The sequence below is a fragment of the Dermatophagoides pteronyssinus genome, unplaced genomic scaffold (genome assembly GCF_027571235.1).
Source record: "Dermatophagoides pteronyssinus isolate colony J.1.1.1.1 unplaced genomic scaffold, Derpt_VIB-CSIC_2022.12 sq0015, whole genome shotgun sequence".
NCBI lineage: Eukaryota > Metazoa > Arthropoda > Arachnida > Sarcoptiformes > Pyroglyphidae > Dermatophagoides > Dermatophagoides pteronyssinus.
The window spans coordinates 931,210-944,852 of record NW_027461539.1 but is presented as its reverse complement, the minus strand read 5'-3'; the positions used below and the strand labels follow the sequence as shown (position 1 = coordinate 944,852).

Sequence of the window (13,643 nt, the reverse complement as noted above, 5' to 3'; positions counted from 1 at the left end):
TTTCGTTTTCATTATTGTTTATCGATGATTCAAACATTTTTTTTCTTCTATCGATTTGTTTTGAATAGTTTTTTTTGTTTTGTTATTGAATTCTTTTCACAAAAAAATGAATTGCCATCAAAAAAAACATTTTTTAAAACTGCTGGTTTTGTAAAAGAAAATTTTTTTGAGTAATTTTTTTTAAATATCAATGAAAATAAAATTTAAAAAAAAATAATTTTCATTTAAAATTGTTGACTATAATCAGTAAATTGATGTTCAGACATTTGTGTTGCTGTTTGTAAAAGTATTTGATTCACTGATCTTTGCATTCGTTTTCTAAACGAATCCGTACTGGATGATTGTGATGTTGAATGACTATCATGCATTGATCGTTGTTGATAGGATTGTTCAGCCGTATTTTCTGCAATATTCATTGATATGGCTGGTACTGGATTAGAAATTGATCTTCTTTTTCTATTGCGTGCTGCTGACTGAGATATTGCTTCCGAAAGTAAATTTTTCAATAACAAATTGTTCTCTTTTGTATTTATCGTGGCAAACCGACAATGTGCAGTATCATAAAAATATTTACCCTTAGTTGTATAAAGCTCTTTGAAATACCAAACATAATAATCGACTGGTTTATCGTATATTCTTGGTTTAATCATAGCTTCATAGTAAAGAAAATCTTCTTGTTCTGCACTTATAACCGGATTTGGACCTTCTACTAACTTACGCCTAAATTTAGATAAAGGATATTCAAACTTATTTTCTTCATCATCTAATCTTTTTTTAAATATTTCAATGAATCCTCTTAAAGTATTAAGGTCGTTTTCTGTAATAGGTATAGATCGCTCGATTTCTTCAATTTCGTTAAGTATATATTCTCGATATTGTTTATTTTCTGATTCTGAGGTAACAATCATTTTTTGTAAATAATTTTTTTCCTGATCAGTCAGGATTGCTCTAATATCACTTTTAATGGTTCGATTATTTTCTCGCAACAATTCACCCATTAAAGGTTTGACATAATCATCTCTAAATAGTATTGCCTCTTTTGTTTTGGATAAATCATTCATAGCCTGATTCTGGAGATCCAACATTTTTTGAAGAACTGAAGTTCTGTATACTTTTTTTACCGAACTTTCATCGATCGCTTGTTTTATAACGTCCATTTCTTCATTGGTTAATATTGGTCTAATACGATATTCTAATGAATATAAGTCGGATTGATTTACTTTTTTCTCTTTTGATCTGAAAAATTTTTTAAACTTTTCTCCAAAACCAGAATTCTTAATTTCATTTATAATCGCTTTTTCCGTGTTATTTCTGGTTCCTCCAAATTGCATAATTTGATCACAAATTCTTGTCTCTTTGTTGACAATATCAATTTCCATTTCGTCGTATGCTTTTTCTATTTTTCCATCTAATTCCCTCAGTTGTTTGTCAAATGCATTTTGATTTTCTTTATATTCGAATTTGAGAGCTTCATACTCACTATTTGCCTCATTATTTTTTTTTGATTGTTTTTCCAATTGATTCAATTTATTTATATAGCCTCTTTCTTTAATATCCCATGTATTCACAAGATTTTGCTTTTCATCCAAAAGATCATAGTATTGATATCTAATTCCATCTTCGTATGCTTTCTTTGCTATTAGCGAATATCCATCGGTGGTGGTTGGAAATTTTTCTAATTTTCTTATCAACGAATTGTTTCTTCGTACTTGGTCAAAAAATTTTGTCTTAAGTTCGGCTATTCGATCATCAGCTTTTCTTTTTTCAATAGCCATTTCTTCCATTATTCTTTGTTGTTCTGCTATTTTTTCTTCAGATAATCTCTGTTGTTCGTCTAATCGTTCTTTGGCATATCTTTGTTTTTCTTCCAATTTTTCTTCATATATTCTTTTTTGTTCTTCCAATTTTTTATCCATTATTCTTCGTTGTTCTTCTAATTGTTGTTCGTCTATTAAGCTGAGATTTGATGGCTTTTCAACTTTGGACGAATCACTTGATAGAATTTCGGTAGTTTTACTTTCTGCTGGTTTCGATGTTGATTCTGTCCTTATCATGCTGGCCGGTGTTTGTGCCTTTTTATCTTTGTATGAATCACTTCTTAGGATTTTCGTTGATTCATCTTCTGTTGTTTTCGATCCATGCCTTGAGCTTTTCAACCAATTCCCATTTTTTCTTGATCCTTTATCAGATTCTCCAATTGTAGTCCCTCCCAATGTCATTTCAAACTTTTTGTCAAATTCATTTCGAAATTTATTCCTTGTGTCTATAAAGTTTTTCGACCATTCTTTCAGCTGATCCTCATTTCCGGATTCAGGAAAGTCTGTATTTTTTATTGTTTCACGATAAACATCGAGATGTTCTTGATTCAAAGTCGGGATCATTTTTGCCAAAATTGGATCGTCCTTTATTTCTTCAATCGAACTTTCCTGCCCTGTTGATATTTTGTCCAATTCTAATCGATTTTTTCGGATATTTTCATACTGTCGACGAGCTTCCGATCGGATCAGTTCTTCTCTTTTCAGTTGTTCTTCACTATTCCCGTTCGAAAAAGGCCATAACCTTTTGAAATATTTTTTAGCTTTCGTCTTAAACCCGGTTGGTTGTTTATATTTGTCTGGATCTTTATCGAAATCATCCCAGAAACTCGGATTATTTTTCGAATCTGCCTCGATTTGTGAATTGATTTTCTCATTGATTTTTTTCAAATCATTTTTCGACATTTTCGCTGTTTCTTGTTTTTTGTTTGGTTGTGCTTCTCCATTCTCACTTGTTTGTTTGGGAGCATTTGTGAAATATTGTTTATCTAGAAATTCAACTTCATGGTCATAAACCGCACGAATGAATTCCTTTTCATATTTTTGTTGAAATTTTTCTGCTTTGTAAGCTTCTTTTGCAATCAATTTTGTGTTATACACTTTTCTCCAAAATTGAGCACAGTCGTATATCAAACCCAACAATAGTGCGACTCCTGCACCAATTGCTATTCCTTTCCATATCCAATCATCACCTCTACCCTCACTCTTGCTACAAGGATTGTTTGCCATGATTGGTTGACATGATTTATCAAACAATCTTCTTGTTTCTTTGTCATTGCTGTCGGAATAGCCTGGATCACATTCATACAACACTTTGGTTTCGCATGTTAAGACATCATATACGAAGCAACAAAAATTCCAACTATCGGTGTACTGTGTTTAAGAAAAAAAAACATTATGATCTGACATTTAACAATAATTATTGAATCAGCTTACATAATGTTGTAATTCTATTTGCCATTTTCCAATGGCATTTATTTGACAAGTTCGATAATTTTCTTCGGTCGTTTGATGATCGGAAGTTCCTTTGCATTTGCTTGGTACACCATATACTGTTTTATATGGTATCATATTTCTATCAAGTGACTTTTTATCTTGAACATTCTCAGCAACTATCATTTGAATGAAATAGCAAAATAAAAGAATATTCTTCAAAAGCATAATAGTATTCATAATATTCTCGTTCAACAAAAAATAACAAAATAAAATAAACATTTTTTTCCATTCTGATTCTGATTTTTATATTTTTATTTTCACTATTGTTATTGTATTTTCAATTACGAACAATTTTAACAATTAAATTTCGAACATTTTTTTTCTTCTATCGAACATTTAATTTGTAATCGTAATCGTTTGCCATCAGCACTTGAAAAAAACATGTTCAATAAAAAAGAATATATGCAAAGAAAATTCCAACATTGGATGGCAAACGTTGTTCGTTGAAGATATTTAAAGAAAATTGGCGTCAAACTCTTTGATACTAGACAAATTCTAATGAGAATATTTTTTTTTTAATAAAATAATTTTAATTTAAAAATTAAAAATTGATATCCTTTATTGATTAAATCAAACGATTATTTTTAGTCGATACACTTTTCAAACATATAATAATTTTCATTTTATTCACCAAAATTACCCAAAAAAAAAATAAAATCAACCATTTTTTCCGGATTCAGATTTTTATTGTTTCCACTATTTGTTTTTATCGGATTCAATTTGTTTTGAATAGCTGTATTTTTTGAATTCATTTCACAAAAAAAAAAACTGTGAATGAGCCATGCAAGAGAAAACTGTTTTGTTTTTGTAAGAAAATTTTTGTGAGTAATTTTTTTTTTAATAATATCAATGAAAATAAATTAAAAGAAAATTTTTCATTTAAAATTTTTGGATATAATCATTAATTTGATGTTCAGACATTTGTGCTGCTGCTTTTAAAAGTATTTGATTCACTGATCTTTGCATTCGTCTTCTAAACGAATCCGTACTGGATGATTGTGATGTTGATGATTTAGATGATGATCTTGAATGACTACCATATTGTTGATAAGATTGATCAGGCATATTTTCTGCAATATTCATTGATATGGCTGGTACTGGATTAGAAATTGATCTTTTATATCTATTGCGTGCTGAATAAGCTTTTGCTTCCGAAAGTAAATCTTTTAAAATCGAATCGTTCTTGTCTATATTCATTGTGGCAAACCGACTATGTGCAGTATCATAAAAATATTTGCCCTTAGTTGTATAAAGCTCTTTGAAAAACCAAACATAATAATCGACTGGTTTATCGTATATTCTTGGTTTAATCATAGCTTCATAGTAAAGAAAATCTTCTTGTTCTGCACTTATAAGTGGATTTGGACCTTCTACTAATTTACGCCTAAAGTTGGATATAGGATATTCAAACTTATTATCTTCATCATTTAATCTTTTTTTAAATATTTCAATGAATTCTTTTAAAGCATTACGGTCGTTTTCTGTAATAGGTCTAGATCGCTCGATTTCTTCAATTTCGTTAAGTATATATTCTCGATATTGTTTATTTTCTGATTCTGAGGTATCAATCATTTGATGCAAATATTTTCTGTCCTGATCAGTCAGGATTGGTTTAATTCGACTCTTAATGGTTTCTTTATCATCTAGCAACAATTCACCCATTAAAGATTTGACATAATCATCTCTAAATAGTATTGCCTCTTTCGTTTTGGAAAAATCACTCTGAGCCTGACTCTGGAGATCCAACATTGTTTTAAGAACCGAATTTCTGTATACTTTTTTTATCGGATTTTGATCGATCTCTTCACTTAAAATGTGCTCTTCTTCATTGGTTAATATTGGTCTAATACGATATTCTAATGAATATAAGCTGGTTTCATTTACTTTTTTCCATTTTGATCTGAAAATTTTTTTAAACTTTTCTGCAAAACCAGAATTCTTAACTTCATTTACAATCGCTTTTTCCGTGTTATTTCTGGTTCCTCCAAATTGCATAATTTGATCACAAATTCTTGTCTCTTTGCTGACAATATCAATTTCCATTTCTTCGTATGCTTTTTCTATTTTTTCATCTAATTTCTTTAATTGTTCGTCAATTGCATTTTGATTTTCTTTATATTCACATTTGAGAGCGTCATACTCACTTTTTGCATTTTTATTTTTTTTTGAATTTTTTTCCAAATCACTCAATTTATTTATATAATCTTTCTCTTTAATATCCCATCTATTTGTAATATTTTGCCTTTCATCCAAGAGATCATAGTATGGATATCTAATTCCATCTTCGTATGCTTTTCTTGCTACTTCCGAATATTTTGATCTTTCGACCATTTCTGGAAAATTTTCTAATTGTCTTTTCAACGAATTGTTTCTTCGTAATTGGAAAATAAATTTTTTTTTAAGTTCTGCTATTCGATCATCAGCTTTTCTTTTTTCAATAGCCATTTTTTCTTTCATAAATTTTAATTGTTGTTCTAATTGTTCTCTGCCATATCTTTGTTCTGCTTCCAAACTTTCATTGGCATGTCTATCACGTTCTTCTAATTGGGCGTTGGAAAATCTTTGTAGATTTTCTATTTGTTTTTTGGCTAAACTTTGTTGTTCCTCTAATTGTTTATTGAATAATTCTTGTTGTTCATCTAATTGTTTTTGTAGAACATATTTTTCATATTTGGCTGATTTTTCTTGTTCTTCCAATTTTTTATTCAACGATTTTTCTAGTTCTTCAAATTTTTCATTCATCGATTTTCTTTGTTCTTCCAATTTTTCATTCATTAATTTTTCTAGTGCGTCTAATTGTTCTTTTGCTTTTCTTCGTTGTTCTTCTAATTGTTCTTTTGCTAATCTTTGTTGTTCAGCAAATTCTTTTTTCATCGATTTTTCTTGTTCGGTAAATTGATCTATTGTTGCTAATTGTTCATTAATTATTCTTTGTTTTTCGGCTAATTCTTTTTTCATCAATTTTTCTTGTTCATCTAATTTTCTGTTCATTATTTGTCGTTCTTTTTCCAGTTCTTCTTCATTTAATCTTTGTTGTTCGGCTATTTTTGCATTCATTATTTTTTTTTGTTCATCCAATTCATCATTCATCAATTTTTTTTGTTGGTCAAAATTTTTTTCAGTTTTTCTTAGTTGTTCCTCCAATCTTTCTTTTTCTTGTAATAGTTCATCGGTTAATTTTTTTTGTTTGTCAAATCTTTCGTTGGCTATTCTTTCTTGTTCGGCAAATTTTTCATTGGCTAATCTTATTTGTGCTTCTAATCGTTCGTCAGCTATTTTTTGTTTTTCGGCTAATTTTGTATTCATCAATTTTTCTAGTTCAGCCAATTTTTCATTCATCACTTTTTCTTTTTCGGCTAATTCTTTATTCATCAATCTATCTTTTTCAGCCAATTGTTGATTCATCGATTGTTCTTGTAGTTCAAATCGTTCATCGGCTAATCTTTGTTGTTCTTTAAATCGTTCTTCAGCTAATCTTTTAAGATCGGCTAGTTTTTCTTTTTCTTCTGATAGTTCTCTTTCTAATTTTTGTTGCTTTGCTAATAATTGTTGTGCAAATTGTTGTTGTTTTTCTATTTCTTCTTTAGATAATTTTTCTTGATTGGATAATTTTCCTTGTAAGGCTAATTGCTCTTTCATTAATTTTTCCAGCTCATCAAATCGTTTTTGGGCTAATCTATCGTGTTCTTGTAATCGTTGTTCAGCTGATTCTCGTTCTTGAGCTAATCTTTCGTCAGATAATCTTTGTTGTATGGCTAATTGTATTTTGGTTGATTTTTTTTGCTCCTCTAATTGTTCATTGGACATTCTTTGTTGTTCGGCCAATATATCATTCAGAAATTTTTCTTGTTCGGCAAATTTTTTATTCATCAATTCTGCTTGTTCAGCCAATTTTTGATTCATCAATTCTTCTTGTTCGGCCAATTGTTGTTTGGTTAATCTTCGTTGATCTTCTAATCGTTGTTCAGCTAATTTTACTTGTTCGGTTAATTGTTCTTCAGTTACTCTTTTTTGTTCGATTATTCTTTTTTTTTCTGCTAATAGTTGTTTGACCCTTTTTGTTTGTTTATCTAATTCTTGTTTGATTAATTTATATTGTTGTTCTAATTCTCCTTTAGATAATTTTTCTTGATTGGACAATTTTCCTTGTTCGTCTAATTGTTCATTCATCAATTTTTCTAGTTGGGCATATTTTTCGTCGGCTATTCTTTGTTGTTCTTTTAATCGTTCATCGGCTACTCTTAGTTGTTCGGCAAATTCTTTATTCATCGATTCTGCTTGTTCAGCCAATTTTTTATTCATCAATTTTTCTAGTTCGGCTAATCGTTTTTCAGCTAATTCTCGTTGTTGAACTAATCTTTCGTCAGATAATCTTTGTAGTTCGGCCATTTGTATTTTATCTAATCTTTTTTGCTCCTCTAATTGTTCATTGGCTATTCTTTGCTGTTCGGTCAAATTTTTATTAAACAATTCTTCTCGTTCGGTTAATTTTTTATTCATCAATTCTGCTTGTTCAGCCAATTTTTGATTCATCAATTTTTCTAGTTCGGCTATTCTTTCTTCAGCTAATTTTTTCTCTTCGGCTAATTTTCCTTTTTCTTCCATTAGTTCTTTTAATAATTTTTCTTGTGTGGTTAATTTTCTTCCTCTTGATTTTTTTTTGTTTTCTAATTCTTTTATAGTTGATTTATCTTTTTCGGACAATATTTTTTGTTCATCTAATTGTTTTTCCATTATTTTTTTTTGTTCAGCCAATTTTTTATCCATCAATTCTGCTTGTTCAGCCAATTTTCTATCCATTATTTTTTGTTGTTCCGCTAATTGCTCTTCCGATAATCTTTTTTGTTCGATTAATTCTTGATTGGATATTCTTTGCTGTTCGGCTAAATTTTCTTTATATATTTTTTTTTGTTCTTCCAATTTTTCATTCATTATTCTTCGTTGTTCTTCTAATTGTTCATCCATTATTTTTTGTTGTTCTGCCAATTTATCATTCATCAATTTTTCTTGTTCAGCAAATTTTACATTCATCAATTTTTCTTGTTCAGCAAATTTTTCATTCATCAATTTTTCTTGTTCGACTAATCGTACTTCTGCTAATTTTTTTTCTTCGGCTAATTTTTCTATTTCTTCTGTTAGTTCTTGTATTAATTTTTCCTGTTTTTCTATTTTTTCTCTTCTTAATTTTAGTACATCATTTAATTCTTGTATAGTTGTTTGATCTTGTATGCAAATTCTATCTAGTTCGGCAATTTCTTCCTCCATTATTCTTTTTTGTTCGGCCAATTTTTTATTCATCAATTCTTCTTGTTTAGCGAATTTTTCATTCATCAATTTTTCTTGTTGATCTAATTGCTCTTTGAATAATCTCTGTTTTTCTTTCAATTGTGTTTCGGCTAATCTTTTTTGTGCGTCTAATTGTTCATCGGCTAATTTTTTTTCTTCGGCCAATTTTTTATCTGACAATTCTTTTTGTTCGGCCAATTCTTTATTCATCAATTTGGTTTGTTCATCCAATTTTTCATTCATCAATTTTTCTAGATTAGCTAATCGTTCTTCATATGTTCTTCGTAGTTCTTCTATTTGTTCTTCAGCTATTTTTTTTTGTACAGCCAAATTTTCATCGTTTAATTTTTTTTGTTCGGCCAATTTTTTATCTGACAATTTTTTTTGTTCGGCTAATTCTATATCGAACAAATTTCTTTGTTCAGCCAATTTTTCATTCATCAATTTTTCTCGTTGGGCTAATTGCTCATTGAATTCTTTTTGTTGATTTTTCAATTCTTCTCTTACTAATTGTTCTCGTTCGGACAATTTTCCTTCTGCGGCTAATCGTTCATTCATCAATCTTTCTAGTTCGTCTAATTGTTTTTCATGTATTCTTTTTTGTTTGTCTAATTGCTCATTGGTTAATCTCTGTTGTTCGTCTAATTGTATTTTCGTTAATTTTTTTTGCTCCTCCAATTCATCTTTGCTTATTTTTTGCTGTTCGGCTAATGTTTTATCGAACAATTCATTTTGTTCGGTTAATTTTTGATTCATCAATTCATTTTGTTCGGCTAATTTTTTATTCAACAATTCATTTTGTTCGGCTAATTGTTTTTCAAATATTTTTCGTTGTTCTTCTAATTGTTGTTCAGCTATTTTTCGTTGTCCTTCTAAAAGTTCTTCAGCTGATTTTTTCTCTTCAGCTAATTTTTCTTTTTCTTTTATTAGATCATCTATCAATTGTTTTTGTTTGGCTATTCTTCTTCTATGTAATTTTTGTTTATCTTCTAATTCTTTTATAGTTGATTGTTCTTGTTCGGACAATTGTCCTTGTTCGGTTAATTGTTCTTTCATTATTCTATCTCGTTCTTCTAATTGTTCTTCATATATTCTTTGTTGATCGGCCAATTTTTCATTCATCAATTTTTCTAGTTGGTCAAATCGCTCTTTTTCCAATCTTTGCTGTTCGTCTAATTGTTCTTTGGCTAATCTTTGCTGTTGGGCTAATTGTTCATCGGCCAATTTTTGTTGTTCCGCCAATTTTTTATCGAACAATTTTTGTTGTTCGGCTAATTTTGCATTCATCAATTTTTCTTGTTCGGCTAATTTTTCATTCATCAATTTTTCTTGTTCGGCTAATTGTTTTTCAAATATTTTTCGTTCTCTTTCTAAAAGTTCTTCAGCTAATCTTTTTTGGTCCTCTAGTTGTTTTTTTTCTAATTTATGTTGCTCAGCTAGTTCTTTTTTTTCATTCATTAGATCTTGTATCAATTTTTCTTGTTGAGCAATTTTTTTTTGTTGTTCTTTGAATTCTTCGTTAGTTAGTTTTGTTTGTCCGGATAATTTTCTTTGTTCGGCTAATTGATTCATCATCAATCTTTTTTCTTCTTCTAATCGTTTTTCAGCTAATCTAAGCTCTTCTTCTAATTGTTTTTTGGATAATATTTGTTGTTCGTCTAATTGTTCTTTGGCTATTTTATGCTGTTCGTCTAATTGTTCTTTGCCTAATCTTTGCTGTTTGGCTATTTGGTCTTTGGCAAATTTTTGTATTTCGGCCAATTTTGTATTATACAATTTTGCTATTTCAGCCAATTTCACATTCATCAATTTATCTTTTTCAGCCAATTTTACATTCATCAATTTAAATTGGTCGGCTAATTGTTTTTTAGCTAAACTTTGTTGTTGTTCTAATCGTTCTTGAGCTATTCTATGCTGTTCGATAAGGCTTTCTTTTTCTTGTAATAGTTGTTCTATTACATTTCGTTGTTTTTTGATTTCTGCTTTTGTTAATTGTTCTTGTCGAGATAATGTTTCTAGTCTGGCTAATTGTTCTTTGTTTAATCTTATTTGTTCTTCTATTCGTTCTTCAGCTTTTCTTAGTTGTTCGTCTAATTGTTCTTTAGCTAATCTTCGTTCTTCGTCTAATTGTTTTTTGGATAATATTTGTTGTTCGTCTAATTGTTCTTTGGTTATTCTTTGCTGTATGGCTATTTTTTCTTTCATCAATCTTTCTTGCTCGGCTAATTTTTCATTCATTAATTTTGCTTGTTCAGCCAATTTTTCATTCATCAATTTTTCTAGTTCGGCAAATCGTTCTTCAGCTGATTTTTGCTGCACTACGAATCGTTCTTCATTTAATCTTAATTGTTCGGCTAGTCTTTCTTTTTCTTCTGTTATTTTTTGTACTAATCTTTGTTTTTTGGCTAATTTTTTTTTGTTCAATTTGTCTTTTTTTTCTAATTGTTTTTTAGTTAATTTTTCTTGTTTTTTTAATTCTTTTATGTACGAATTTGTTTCCGAAATCACGCTCGAATCATCTGATGATTCTGATTCAGGTTTATACTCAATTACCTCGCCGGATGGTGCTTTAGTCCAAATTTTTTTCATCCTTATTATGATAGTTTGTTTTTCTGTTATTTTGTTTTGTGTTGAATCACCTTTAAGCTTTCCTGTAAGATTTTTCCAAGCTTTTTTTATTAATGAGACTGTTTGTTCATCTTTTTCTGGCTTTTCGACTTGGGACGAATCACTTGCTGTAATCATATTTCCACGATCAACCGCTGGTTTTGATAATGATGATTGCTCGCTTAAAACGCTGGTTGGTGCTTGTTGCTTCTTGAATTCATGCCAAACTTTTTCAAGACTTTCGTTTGTTTGACTTGCTTTTGGTTTCGATTCTGATTGTGCTCTTCTTAACACGCTGACCGGTGTTTGTGTCTTATTATCTCTGTATGAATTCCTTCTTAGGATTTTCGTTGGTTCATCTTCTGTTGTTTTCGATCCATGCGTTGAGCTTTTCATCGAATTCCCTTTTTTTATTAATTTATTATCAGATTCTCCAATTGTAGTCCCTCCCACTGTCATTTCAAACTTTTTGTCAAATTCATTTCGAAATTTATTCCTTGTGTCTATAAAGTTTTTCGACCATTCTTTCAGCTGATCCTCATTTCCGGATTCAGGAAAATCTGTATTTTTTATTGTTTCACGATAAACATCGAGATGTTCTTGATTCAAAGTCGGGATCATTTTTGCCAAAATTGGATCGTCCTTTATTTCTTCAATCGTACTTTCATTCCCTGTTGATATTTTGTCCAATTCTAATCGATTTTTTCGGATATTTTCATACTGTCGACGAGCTTCCGATCGGATCAGTTCTTCTCTTTTCAGTTGTTCTTCACTATTCCCTTTCGAAAAAGGCCATAAACTTTTGAAATATTTTTTAGCTTTCGTCTTAAAACCGGTTGGTTGTTCGTAATATTTTTCTGGATCTTCATGGAATTCATCCCAGAAACTCGGATCTTTTTTCGAATCTGCCTCGATTTGTGAATTGATTTTCTTTTTGATTTTTTTCAAATCTTTTTTTGGTATTTTCACATTTTCTTGTTTTTTGATTTGTTGTGCTTCTCCATTCTCACTTGTTTGTTTAGGAACATTTGTGAAATATTGTTTATCTTGAATATCCACTTCATGGTCATAAACCGCGCGAATGTATTCCTTTTCATATTTTTGTCGAAATTTCTCTGCTTTGTAGGCTTCTTTTGCCATTAATTCTGTGTTATACTCCTTTCTCCAAAATTTAATACATGAGTATAACAAATACAAGAATGCTCCGACTCCTGCACCAATTGCTAATCCTTTCCATATCCAATCATCACCTCCATCCTCACTCTTGCTACAAGGATTGTTTGCCATGATTGGTTGACATGATTTATCAAACAATCTTCTTGTTTCTCTGTCATTGCGGTCGGAATAGTCTGCGTCACATTCATACAATACTTTGGTTTCGCATTTCAATACATCATATACGAAACAGCAAAAATTCCAACTCTCGGTGTACTGTGTTTGAAACAAAACAAAAATATTAGATTTGACTTGGAGAATAATTATTGAATCAGCTTACATAATGTTGTAATTTTATTTTCCATTTGCCAATGGCATTTATTTGACAAGTTCGATAATTTTCTTTAGTCGTTTGATGATTGGACGTTCCTTTACATTTGCTTGGTACACCATATACTGTTTTATATGGTATCATATTTCTGTCAAATGACTTTTTATCATGAGCATTATTAGCGACAATCAGTTGAATGAAATAGCAAAATAAAATAGTATTCTTCATAAACATAATAGTATTCATATATTCTCATTCACCAAAATTACAAAATAAAATAAACATTTTTTCCAATTCGGACTCTGATTTTTATGTTTTTCATTCCACTATTGTTATTGAATTCTATTTCGAGCTTTCAACAATTGAATTTGAACATTTTTTTTCAATCGAACACTTTAATCATTCATTTATTCAAGAAAAAAAATCCTTATACCCAAAGATTAGAGTATAAAATCGAACATTTAAATTTCATTATTGTTTCAAATCGATAAAAAAATTATGAAAATTCAAGTTAATCAAGTTCGATTAAAGTTAGACTAATGGATTGTTATCGAGGAGTTAACAAGTTCTATAAAGAAATTATGCGAAAACTTACTCTCTTCCTCTTTGACTCATGTTGAAAGTTTCAAAAAAACTGCTTGGTTAGAAAATAAATGAGAAACATTTTATTTTTTTTTGTGTAAATTTTTTTTACAAATATCAATGAAATATAAATATAAAAAAAATATTTTTCATTTAAAATTGTTGACTATAATCGGTAAATTGATGTTCAGACATTTGTGTTGCTGTTTGTAAAAATGCTTGATTAGCTGATCTTTGAACTCGTTTTGTCAACGAATCAGTATTGGATGTTTGTGTTGAGGATGATGATGATTTAGGTTGAACACCATACTTTGATTGTTGTTGATTGGATGGTATGGCCGTATTTTCTGTAATATTCATCGCCAATGATG

General features: G+C 29.6%; 2 protein-coding genes across 2 annotated transcripts; both read right to left on the bottom strand.

Annotated features, from left to right (window-relative positions):
- Positions 1-185: 185 nt before the first annotated feature.
- LOC113791603 (uncharacterized) lies at positions 186-3,517 on the bottom strand. The gene is made up of 2 exons (XM_075822146.1): positions 3,252-3,517; positions 186-3,188 (listed from the first exon to the last, which is right to left on the bottom strand). Exons 1-2 carry the CDS (start codon positions 3,486-3,488, stop codon positions 225-227), a joined length of 3,201 nt encoding a protein of 1,066 aa, XP_075678261.1. The 5' UTR covers positions 3,489-3,517; the 3' UTR covers positions 186-224.
- Positions 3,518-4,146: 629 nt separating this feature from the next.
- LOC113791602 (uncharacterized) lies at positions 4,147-12,967 on the bottom strand. Its single transcript, XM_075822141.1, has 2 exons — positions 12,700-12,967; positions 4,147-12,635 (listed from the first exon to the last, which is right to left on the bottom strand). The coding sequence occupies exons 1-2, from the start codon at positions 12,934-12,936 to the stop codon at positions 4,191-4,193; spliced, it is 8,682 nt and encodes a 2,893-aa protein (XP_075678256.1). The 5' UTR covers positions 12,937-12,967; the 3' UTR covers positions 4,147-4,190.
- Between the last annotated feature and the right edge of the window lie 676 nt (positions 12,968-13,643).

Bases quoted from the DNA above. Each gene is read 5' to 3' on its own strand.
- LOC113791603 (XM_075822146.1), bottom strand. From the start codon at position 3,488: ATGAATACTATTATGCTTTTGAAGAATATTCTTTTATTTTGCTATTTC. The intron at 3,189-3,251 runs GTAAGCTGATTC...TCTTAAACACAG, and splicing joins AAATAGAATTACAACATTAT to TACACCGATAGTTGGAATTT.
- LOC113791602 (XM_075822141.1), bottom strand. From the start codon at position 12,936: ATGAATACTATTATGTTTATGAAGAATACTATTTTATTTTGCTATTTC. The intron at 12,636-12,699 runs GTAAGCTGATTC...TTTCAAACACAG, and splicing joins AAATAAAATTACAACATTAT to TACACCGAGAGTTGGAATTT.